At 33.2% G+C, this 13100-nt stretch overlaps 1 protein-coding gene across 2 annotated transcripts in view; it reads left to right on the plus strand.

Annotated features, from left to right (window-relative positions):
- The window catches only part of LOC133615882 (ephrin type-A receptor 6-like), a 252293-nt gene that overhangs the window by 212204 nt on the left and 26989 nt on the right, over positions 1–13100 (plus strand). For both annotated transcript variants that reach the window (XM_061974746.1, XM_061974747.1), the window contains exons 9-11: positions 1765–1889; positions 4969–5131; positions 8021–8126. In XM_061974746.1, coding sequence (XP_061830730.1) covers positions 1765–1889; positions 4969–5131; positions 8021–8126 — 394 coding nt within the window. The remainder of the gene's footprint in view (positions 1–1764; positions 1890–4968; positions 5132–8020; positions 8127–13100) is intronic.

Raw genomic sequence — 13100 nt, forward strand, 5'->3', positions numbered from 1 at the left:
GGCTGTTTTTTTTTCTTTAAAACTGTCATTGCTCAAAAAATAATAATGAATCAAAATCAATGTTGTTGTGAGTTATTGATCTATTTATGGCTCTAATTTCTTCACATCAAAAATTCCACTTTGAAATATTTTTGGGGGAAAATATTACAAATAAAAAACAAAGTTTTGTTTGGCAAAAAGGGCATAAAACAAACAAAGAAAAAATGAACAAAAAATAAATAAAAACTTAAAATTGCCAGATAGATATTAAGTTGATCTTGAGACTAAAGTGTATAAATAAAAAAATAAAAAAGGTATGACTTTGAGTGAGGTTCCTTTTGTATCCCTAAGAGTTTTCGTGGATTTTTTTTTTTTTTATAAACTACCATTGCTCAAAAAATAATAATGAATCAAAATCAACGTTGTTATGAGTTATTGACTTATTTATGGCTCTAATTACTTCACAGCATATATTCCACTTTAACATATTTTTTGGGGGGGAAATAATGCGTATTTTGTGTGTTTGCCATATAACAAAAACAAAGTTGTCTTTGGCAAAAAGGGCATAAAACAAACAAAGAAAAACAAACAAAAAAAAAACTTAAAATTGCCAGATAAGTTGATCTTGAGACTAAAGTGTATATAGTTAAAAAAAAAAAAAAAAAAGGTATGACTTTAAGTGGGGTTCCTTTTGTATCCCGGAGAGTTTTCGTGGATTTAAAAAAAATAATTTTAAACTACAATTGCTAAAAAAATAATAATGAATCAAAACCAATTTTGTTATGAATTAACTACCTCACAGCATGTATTCCACTTTAAAATATTTTTTTGAGGGGGGAATATTGCATATTTTGTGTGTTTGCCATATAAAAAGCTATGTTTTCTTTGGTAAAAAAAAAAAGGCCTAATGCAAACAAACAAAAAATGAACAATTAAATAAAAATGTTGAATCGACGGATAGCTCTGAAGTTCATCTTGAGACTAAACTTTTTTTTTTTTAAGTTATGACTTTGAGTGGGGTTCCTTTTGTATCCCTAAGAGTTTTTGTGGGAAATACACCAGGTATTACCAGGAATTTCCCCCATTGAAAATGAATGGGCAATATACAAACCTCTCCATGTCCCACATTTCTCGTCCGATTCGAACCGTTCCAACATCCACGCACTCCACTCACCCTGGACATTCACGCATTTCAGTTCCACTCACGCATATCAGCGTTTTGTGCACGTAGGACACTCACATGCAATTCCTAGCGGGATTGCAAATTCTTGTTATTATTATCATCATCATATCAGGATTGTGGATCATATTCAAAATAAAATAAAAAAACAGTTTTTCTTGAAATGTAAATATCTGGCATATCCTCCTGGCTGAAAGCAGACTATTGCACTTGTTGTCTTCAGCCAGTGAATGTTATGTACTTATATGCCAGCGGCACTGTCTACCAGGTGTGTGTGTGTGTGTGTGTGTGTTTTCATTTTCCATTTGGAGTTGTGAAAACTTTTCTCATGTTGTCTGAAGACACTTCAGAATGTTTTTTGAAGGCACATCTCTGAGAGGTGTGGAATCACTTTAGAGTTCATTTCAAGAGTAAAAAACAAATGTCTGATGCTGACTTCAGTCAATCTTTTGTGGTCACTATATAAATATATACATTTATATATCTTGACTCACGTCGAGCTGTCTCTTAAATGATTTGAATTTAAAATGACCTCTTTTTTTGTATTACTATTGCAGGATTTTTCCACTAAACCGGTTGTTTTTTTTCTTTTTTTTTCTTTTAAGGTCCTGCTCTGGTGGGGGTCATCAAGAAGGACTGGGCCACTGATAGCAGTATCGCCCTCTCCTGGACAGAAGAGGAACATCCGCCCTTGGACATTGTGGACTATGAGGTCAAATACTACGAGAAGGTAGTGATCAATATCTACTTATGATGGCCAAATCACACCGCACTAACACATTTTAACAATGTGCACATTTAAGAGTGACACCTCATTTAGCAGGTTTTTTTTCCACCATATTCAAATTATATGACCTAATATTTGGTTTGTTGTTATATAAACTATAAGCTTTCATTTGCAATAATCATGACATTAGGAAATGCCTTAACGTACATAATGCAAATATCGCTTTCGGAAAAAATAACAACTTTTCCACCATATTCTAGTGCCGAGATTGAAGTGTTGAAAGTTAGAGGGAAAAAAAAGGGATGACCCATTTTTTTAAAGGGGAACATTATCACAATTTCAGAAGGGTTAAAACCATTAAAAATCAGTTCCCAGTGGCTTATTTTATTTTTCGAAGTTTTTTTCAAAATTTCACCCATCACGCAATATCCCTAAAAAAAGCTTCAAAGTGCCTGATTTTAACCATCGTTATATACACCCGTCCATTTTCCTGTGACGTCACATAGTGATGCCAACACAAACAAACATGGCGGAAAGAACAGCAAGCTATAGCGACATTAGCTCGGATTCAGACTCGGATTTCAGCGGCTTAAGCGATTCAACAGACTACGAATGTATTGAAACGGATGGTTGTAGTGTGGAGGCAGGTAGCGAAAACGAAATTGAAGAAGAAACTGAAGCTATTGAGCCATATCGGTTTGAACCGTATGCAAGCGAAAACGACACGACAGCCAGCGACACGGGAGAAAGCGAGGACGAATTCGGCGATCGCCTTCTAACCAACGATTGGTATGTGTTTGTTTGGCATTAAAGGAAACTAACAACTATGAACTAGGTTTACAGCATATGAAATACATTTGGCAACAACATGCACTTTGAGAGTGCAGACAGCCCAATTTTCATCAATTAATATATTCTGTAGACATACCCTCATCCGCGCTCTTTTCCTGAAAGCTGATCTGTCCAGTTTAAGGGACGGTGTGAGCCAAGACATCCAGGGGGTTTAGCTCGCTCGTCTGCGGGAACAAACTGCCGCCATTGCTTGCCGTGCTAGCGAGGTCCTTTGTCCCTGAATTGCTCACACACTCCGGCAGATTCAATGGGGGTCTGGCGGCAGATTTCTTTGACTTTATCGTTGGAAATGCATCTGCTTTGAGTGTCGCAGGATATCCACACATTCTTGCCATCTCTGTCGTAGCATAGCTTTCGTCGGTAAAGTGTGCGGAACAAACGTCCAATTTCTTGCCACTTTCGCATCTTTGGGCCACTGGTGCAACTTGAATCCGTCCCCGTTCGTGTTGTTACACCCTCCGACAACACACCGACGAGGCATGATGTCTCCAAGGTACGGAAAACTGTCGAAAAAACGGAAAATAACAGAGCTGATTTGACTCGGTGTTTGAGAAAATGGCGGATTGCTTCCCGATGTGACGCCACGTTGTGACGTCATCGCTCCGAGAGCGAATATTAGAAAGGCGTTTAATTCTCCCAAATTCACCCATTTAGAGTTCGGAAATCGGTTAAAAAAATATATGGTCTTTTTTCTGCAACATCAAGGTATATATTGACGCTTACATAGGTCTGGTGATAATGTTCCCCTTTAATTTTTTTTGAGTGGAGCCCTTTTGGATGCCTCATAATTTTACTGGGACTTTTTTTATTTTTTTAAACTGTCATTGCTCTAAAAAATATTGAATATTTGAGGTTCTAATTACCCCCCCAAAAAATTCCACATTGAACATTGTTTGGGGGGTAATTAGAACCTCAAATAGGTCAATCAATCAATCAATGTTTATTTATACAGCCCTAAATCACAAGTGTCTCAAAGGGCTGCACAAGCCACAACGACAGGTCAATAATTCATAAATTTTATTTCATCAATATTTTTAGAGCAATGGCAGTTTTTAAAAATAAAAATATTACCCCCCCCCCCCCCCCCCCCCCAAAAAAAAAATTGGGGGTAAATATTGCATATTTTGCCTGTTTGCCATGAAAAAAAATTATATTTTTTTTCTGAAAAAAATGGAATTAAACTTTTTTTTTTCAATAGTTATATTGACGGGTGGACCTGAAGTTGATCTAGAGATTTAAGAGTTGAATTAAAAAAATATATATAACAATTGTAAATGACTGGATCAAACTATGTTTTAATGTGCACTAGTTAGTTATTATAGTCTTATTATAGATGTTTAATGTGCACCAGTTAGTTATTATAGTCTTATTATACACATTTTAATGTGCACCAGTTAGTTATTATAGTCTTATTATAGATGATTTAATGTGCACCAGTTAGTTATTATAGTCTTATTATACACATTTTAATGTGCACCAGTTAGTTATTATAGTCTTATTATAGATGTTTTAATGTGCACCAGTTAGTTATTATAGTCTTATTATAGATGATTTAATGTGCACCAGTTAGTTGTTATAGTCTTATTATAGATGTGTTAATGTGCACTAGTTAGTTATTATAGTCTTATTGTAGATGTTTTTATGTGCACCAGTTAGTTATTATAGTCTTATTATAGATGTTTTAATGTGCACCAGTTAGTTATTATAGTCTTATTATAGATGTGTTAATGTGCACCAGTTAGTTATTATAGTCTTATTATAGATGTTTTAATGTGCACTAGTTCGTTATTATAGTCTTATTGTAGATGTTTTAATGTGCACCAGTTAGTTATTATAGTCTTATTATAGATGTTTTAATGTGCACCAGTTAGTTATTATAGTCTTATTATAGATGTGTTAATGTGCACTAGTTAGTTATTATAGTCTTATTATAGATGTTTTAATGTGCACCAGTTAGTTATTAAAGTCTTATTGTAGATGTTTTAATGTGCACCAGTTAGTTATTATAGTCTTATTATAGCTATTTTGATGTGCACTAGTTAGTTATTATAGTCTTATTATAGATGTTTTATTCATTCTGCTGTGATCAATTCCACCTTTAACTGTGCTTGGCACTACTTTGAATGTGTGGTTATGTCTGCACAGCACTTTGGTTGTTTTTAAAAGTGCCACATAAAGGAATGAAGTGAATTGAAGGATTCTCTCTGACATTATCTCGTGTCTGCTTCAGGAAGAAGAGCAGCTGAGCTACTCGTCCACACGGACCAGCACTCCCAGTGTGGTGGTGTCGGGCCTCAGAGCCGCCAGCGTCTATGTGTTCCACGTACGCGCGCGCACAACTGCTGGCTACACCGCTTACAGTTCCAACTTTGAGTTCTCCACCGCAGCTGAAGGTATGGACAACATGTTCCAGAATGTTCCATGGATCAGTGAAACGGGATCGGTGCTTCCTGAAGCACGGTCCGTTTCTTTGTGTCATGTGCGTGTGTATATATACATATATACACACACGTGTGTGTGTGTGTGTGTGTGTGTGTGTGTGTGTGTGTGTGTGTGTGTGTGTGTGTGTATATACATGTGTGTATATATGTATTTATAAATATTTTTTAGATATTTATTCGTATTTTGGTCATCAGTTCATGTAAACCAGGGGTCCCCAAACTATGGCCCGTGGGCCGGATACGGCCCCCCAGCGTCCAAAATCTGGCCCGCGGGTAGTCCCAAGTGAATTATTTTTTAATTTTTTTATTTTTTTTACATTTGTCCTTATTAGTCCATTTTCTACTGTCTCCTAGCCACTCAGGCAGATCATATTGTCTAAAAATGCATATATATATATATATATATATATATATATATATATATATATATACATATATACACACACATATAGACACATACATATGTACACATATATACATATATATATATATATATATATATATATATATATATATATATATATATATATATACACACACATATAGACACATATACATATGTACACATATATACATATATATATATATATACACACATATAGACACATATACATATATACACATATATACACATATACATATATATATACATGGACATAGACATATACATATATACACATATACATATACATATATACACACACACATTTACACATATATATATATATATATATATATATATATATATATATATATATATATATATATACCGTATTTTCCGCACTATTAGCCGCACCTAAAAACCACAAATTTACTCAAAAGCTGACAGTGCGGCTTTTAACCCGGTGCGCTTTATATATGGATAAATATTAAGATTCATTTTCATAAAGTTTCGGTCTCGCAACTTCGGTAAACAGCCGCCATCTTTTTTCCCGGTAGAACAGGAAGCGCTTCTTCTTCTACGCAAGCAACCGCCAAGGTAAGCACCCGCCCCCATAGAACAGGAAGCGCTTCTTCTTCTACTGTAAGCAACCACCCGCCCGCGTAGAAGAAGAAAAAGCGCGCGGATATCACCGTACGTTTCATTTCCTTTGTGTGTTTACATCTGTAAAGACCACAAAATGGCTCCTACAAAGCGACAAGGATCCGGTTCATGAAAAGACGCAATCTCTCCATCCGCACACGGATTACTATTTCACAGCAACTGATATTCCTGTGAACCGCACTGTGGATACAACGGGAGCACGTACGGTGAATATTCGCACCACAGGGAATGAGAAGTCATCCTTCACTGTGGTTCTAGCTTGCCATGCTAATGAAACTTCCACCCATGGTGATATTCAAAAGGAAGACCTTGCCAAAAGAGACCTTTCCAGCCGGCGTCATCATAAAAGCTAACTCGAAGGGATGGCTGGATGAAGAAAAGATGAGCGAGTGGTTAAGGTAAGTTTAAGTTTACGCGAAGAGGCCGGGTGGCTTTTTTCACGCAGCTCTGTCCATGTTGATATACGTATGTTTGTGATTGCACATTTGCGTACATTTTGGGAGTGAACAGAGTTGTTAGAACGCTGGTTTTTAATATATTATTAAAGTTTGACTGACCTATCTGACTGTTTTTTTGACATTCCTTTAGCGCAGTTAGATGCGGCTTACAACACCGGGCGGCTTATAGGTGGACAAAGTTTTGAAATATGCCGTTCATTGAAGGCGCGGCTTTTAACCCAGGGCGCCTTATGGTGCGGAAAATACGGTATATATATATATATATATATATATATATATATATATATATATATATATATATATATATATATATATAGCGCGGCCCCCAGCCAAATTGTTTTACCCCAATGTGGCCCCGGAGTCAAAAAGTTTGGGGACCCCTGATGTAAACAGTACACTTCAAGTGCTAAAAGTGCTGAAGCTAAAAGCTTATTATGCCTACCCTTTTCACATTATATATATATATATGTGTGTGTGTGTGTGTGTGTGTGTGTGTGTGTGTGTGTGTGTATACATATATATATATATATATATATATATATATATATATATATATATATATATATATATATATATATATATATGTGTGTGTGTATACATATATTTGTATGTATATATATATATATATATATATATATATTTATGTATATATATATATATATATATATGCTCATTACATCAATAATGCAACAATGCTCACTTCCTTCAGAATAATAAAAAATAGTAATGAAAGCCACATTACAAAAACTATCAATATCCTCTATTAGAGCTATAAAAAGTGTATTACATCAAGGGTTCTTAACCTTTTTGACCTAAAGGCCTAGGTCCCCTCACATATGAAAACTGAATTAGTAATCTTACTCTTGTTTTTTAAGGATATGAAATCACGTGTTGATCACAAATATTTGTATTTATTTAACACATAAACCTTAGGCTCAGGTCAGGCTGATTAGACAAATACGCACTAATCAAATATACTGCATAAGAAGGGACTGATGAAATATAAATGTACATACAATTATGTTGTGCTAAAATAAACAAACTAAATTAATAACGAATACTTTTTGACTAAACGGTCAATAACTGTAAATGAAATAGTCATATTTTTTGTGGTGGGAAATTGCATTACAACTGAGTACGGACCACAGCAGGGAAACCGATATTATTTGGCGGCCTTATGGTTAAAAAAATACTGGTCTTCGTATTTTCATCTCACAATCTGTTTACCGTTGTGTTGGCTAACAAAGTATTGCAACATGTGAAGTAAAATAAAAAATACCAACTAAAAATAAATATGAATCCAAATTCTCTTAACTGTGTTGTGGTGTTGTCCCTCAGCGCCTGATGTGGCAGATCAGGGTCAAGTTCTGGTTATTGTCACGGCATCTGTGGGTGGCTTCTCTCTGCTGGTCATCCTCACACTCTTCCTCCTCATCACTGGACGGTGAGGGACCTCCAGGAGCACACACACACACACACACACACACACACACACACACACACACACACACACACACACACACACACACACACACACACACACACACACACACTCTTGTATTTGGTACCTTCTTGAGACCTGAGAAAAATGCCTACCTCTTTAGGACCACCCTTTCTAGATATATAAAGATTTGTGTTTACAATATTAATAACATACACAAACTATGCAAATATAATAAAACTTGTGAAAAATGAGTTGGAATTTCACAAGAAAAAGGTCACAATTTCACAAGAAAAACTTTTGGCAGTATTATAATAAAAATCGTAATTTTACTCAACGTAAGTCCAAATTGTACAAGAAAAACTGAACATTTGTGCAATATTATGATAAAAGTTGGAATGTTACTCAATAATAGTCACAATTTTACAAGAAAAGCTTAGAAATTTGTCAGTTTTACGAAAACAGTCGTCATTTTACTCGACAAAAGTCCCAATTTTACAAGAAAACTTTAACATTTTGGCAATATTATAATAATAATCAGAATTTCACTTGGCAAAATTATGACAAAAGTCATCATTTTACTCAAAAAATGTCACTGTTTTACAAGAACAACAAACAAATTGGCAATATTGTGATGAAAGTCAGAATTTTTTTATGACAAATGTCATTGTTTTGCATTAAAAAGTAATACTTTTTTATAAAAAAAAAAGTAATAATTTTACGAGAAAATATTGCAATATTACAGAAACAGAAAGAATATGAGAAATTGTTCCCAATTTTATAAGAAAAAAGTCGACACATTGTGAGAAAAAGACTGCTTTTTGTTCATATTTTATGGGGGGAAATTTTTATGTTTGTAATTCGTTTTTATTCTTCATTATTTACTTCACATTATTACAGTATGTCTCTATTTACATATTTATTGTATTTGTTTTATTAATTTTGGCCAAAGGGGGCACATTTCAAATTCTTACACACACTTGTTTTTTCATATGTTGACCAGAGGGGGAGCACTTTTAAAACCGACACACAGTCAATTTGAAAAATCCCTTTTTGGGACCACCCTCATTTTGATAGATTTCACCACCAGGGGTGCAAATGAGACATTCTCTATTAGATGCAATGGTTTTCCGTATTGGGACCATGATTTATGTCCTTACTTGTTCACACCTCCTCATATGGAAGCTACTTTTTCCTTCTTGGAGTCTCAAGAAGGGTAGAAATACAAGAACACACACACACAAACTCTCTCTTGTATTTGTTACCTTCTTGAGACCTCCGAAAATTGCCTACCTCATTGGGACTACCCTTTCTAGATATATAAAGATTTGTGTTTACAACATTATTAATATATACATACTATGCAAATATAAAAAAACTTGTGAAAAATTAGTTGGAATTTCACAAGAAAAAAGTCACAATTTCACAAGAAAACTTTTGGCAGTATTATAATAAAAATCGTAATTTTACTCAACGCAAGTCCAAATTGTACAAGAAAAACTGAACATTTGTGCAATATTATGATACAAATTGGAATGTTACTCAATATCAGTCGCAATTTTACAAGAAAAGCTAAAAAATTTGGCAATTTTATGAAAAGAGTCGTAATTTTACTCGACAAAAGTCCCGATTTTACAAGAAAACTTAAAAATGTTGGCAATATTATAATAATAATCGGAATTTCACTTGGCAAAATTATGACAAAAGTCATCATTTTACTCAAAAAATGTCACTATTTTACAAGAACAACAAACAAATTGGTAATATTGTGATAAAAGTCAGATTTTTTTTTTATGACTAATGTCATCGTTTTGCATTAAAAAGTAACACTTTTGTATAAAAAAAGTAATAATTTTACGAGAAAATATTGCAATATTACAGAAGCAGAAAGAATATGAGAAATTGTTCCCAATTTTATAAGAAAAAAGTCGACACATTGTGAGAAAAAGACTGCTATTAGTTAATATTTTTTGGGGGGGAATTTTTATGTTTGTAATTCGTTTTTATTCTTCATTATTTACTTCACATTATTACAGTATGTCTCTATTTAGATATTTATTGTATTTGTTTTATTAATTTTGGCCAAAGGGGGCGCATTTCAATTTCTTACACACACTTGTTATTTCATATGTTGACCAGAGGGGGAGCACTTTTAAAACCGACACACAGTCAATTTGAAAAATCCCTTTTTGGGACCACCCTCATTTTGAAAGATTTCACCACCAGGGGTGCAAATGAGACATTCTCTATTAGATGCAATGGTTTTCCGTATTGGGACCATGATTTATGTCCTTACTTGTTCACACCTCCTCATATGGAAGCTATTTTTTCCTTCTTGGAGTCTCAAGAAGGGTAGAAATACAAGAACACACACACACAAACTCTCTCTTGTATTTGTTACCTTCTTGAGACCTCCGAAAAATGCCGACCTCATTGGGACCACCCTTTCTAGATATATAAAGATTTGTGTTTACAACATTATTAATATATACATACTATGCAAATATAAAAAAACTTGTGAAAAATTAGTTGGAATTTCACAAGAAAAAGGTCACAATTTCACAAGAAAACTTTTGGCAGTATTATAATAAAAATCGTCATTTTACTCAACGCAAGTCCAAATTGTACAAGAAAAACTGAACATTTGTGCAAAATTATGATACAAATTGGAATGTTACTCAATATCAGTCGCAATTTTACAAGAAAAGCTAAAAAATTTGGCAATTTTATGAAAAGAGTCGTAATTTTACTCGACAAAAGTCCCAATTTTACAAGAAAACTTAAAAATGTTGGCAATATTACAATAATAATCGGAATTTCACTTGGCAAAATTATGACAAAAGTCATCATTTTACTCAAAAAATGTCACTATTTTACAAGAACAACAAACAAATTGGTAATATTGTGATAAAAGTCAGATTTTTTTTATGACAAATGTAATCGTTTTGCATTAGAAAGTAATAATGTTACATGAAAAAGTAACAGTTTTACAAGGAAATATGGCAATATTACAGAAGCAGAAAGAATACGAGAAATGTTTCCCAATTTTATATGAAAAAAGTCGACACATTGTGAGAAAAAGACTGCTTTTAGTTCATATTTTTTGGGTGAAAATGTTATGTTTGTAATTGGTTTTTATTCTGTATTATTTACTTCAAGTTATTACAGTATGTCTCTATATACATATTTATTTTATTTGTTTTATTAATTTTGGCCAGAGGGGGCGCATTTTAATTTCTTACACACACTTGTTATTACATATGTTGACCAGAGGGGGAGCTCTTCAAATTTTTACACACACTTGTTATTTCATATGTTGGCCAGAGGGGGAGCACTTTTAAAAACCGACAGTCAATTTGAAAAATCCCTCCTTTTTGGGACCACCCTCATTTTGATAGATTTCACCACCAGGGGTGCAAATGAGACATTCTCTATTAGATGCAATGGTTTTCAGTATTGGGACCATGATTTATGTCCTTATTTGTTCACACCTCCTCATATGGAAGCTATTTTTTCCTTCTTGGAGTCTCAAGAAGGGTAGAAATACAAGAACACACACACACAAACTCTCTCTTGTATTTGTTACCTTCTTGAGACCTCCAAAAAATGCCGACCTCATTGGGACCACCCTTTCTAGATATATAAAGATTTGTGTTTACAACATTATTAATATATACATACTATGCAAATATAAAAAAACTTGTGAAAAATTAGTTGGAATTTCACAAGAAAAAGGTCACAATTTCACAAGAAAACTTTTGGCAGTATTATAATAAAAATCGTCATTTTACTCAACGCAAGTCCAAATTGTACAAGAAAAACTGAACATTTGTGCAAAATTATGATACAAATTGGAATGTTACTCAATATCAGTCGCAATTTTACAAGAAAAGCTAAAAAATTTGGCAATTTTATGAAAAGAGTCGTAATTTTACTCGACAAAAGTCCCAATTTTACAAGAAAACTTAAAAATGTTGGCAATATTACAATAATAATCGGAATTTCACTTGGCAAAATTATGACAAAAGTCATCATTTTACTCAAAAAATGTCACTATTTTACAAGAACAACAAACAAATTGGTAATATTGTGATAAAAGTCAGATTTTTTTTATGACAAATGTAATCGTTTTGCATTAGAAAGTAATAATGTTACATGAAAAAGTAACAGTTTTACAAGGAAATATTGCAATATTACAGAAGCAGAAAGAATACGAGAAATTTTTATATATAAAGATTTGTGTTTACAACATTAATAATATATACATACTATGCAGATATAAAAAAAAACTTGTGAAAAATGAGTTGGAATTTCACAAGAAAAAGGTCACAATTTCACAAGAAAACTTTTAGCAGTATTATAATAAAAATCGTAATTTTACTCAACGCACGTCCAAATTGTACAAGAAAAACTGAACATTTGTGCAATATTATGATAAAAGTTGGAATGTTACTCAATAACAGTCACAATTTTACAAGAAAAGCTTAGAAATGTGGCAATTTTATGAAAAGAGTCGTCATTTTATTCGACAAAAGTCCCAATTTTACAAGAAAACTTTAAAATTTTGGCAATATTAAAATGTATTAAAAAATAAAAAACTAAGAAATCACATGAAATCACACTTGACTGTGCATGACAGAGCACAAGCAGCCTTATTCTAAACTGGAATAAATTCATTGTTATCCTCAAAATTCTACACACAATAACCCATAATAACCACGTGAAAATGTTTTGGGGTTTCTTAGAATTTTTTCAAATTTATTAAAAATACATTTGGCAATTTTATGAAAAGAGTCGTAATTTTATTTGACAAAAGTCCCTATTTTACAAGAACAACAAACAAATTGGTAATATTATGATAAAAGTCAGATTTTTTTAATGACAAATGTCATCGTTTTGCATTAAAAAGTAATAATTTTACATGAAAAAGTAACAGTTTTACGAGGAAATATTGCACAAGCAGAAAGAATACGAGAA

This window comes from Nerophis lumbriciformis, linkage group LG15 (genome assembly GCF_033978685.3).
Source record: "Nerophis lumbriciformis linkage group LG15, RoL_Nlum_v2.1, whole genome shotgun sequence".
In the NCBI taxonomy this organism is placed as follows: Eukaryota; Metazoa; Chordata; class Actinopteri; order Syngnathiformes; family Syngnathidae; genus Nerophis; species Nerophis lumbriciformis.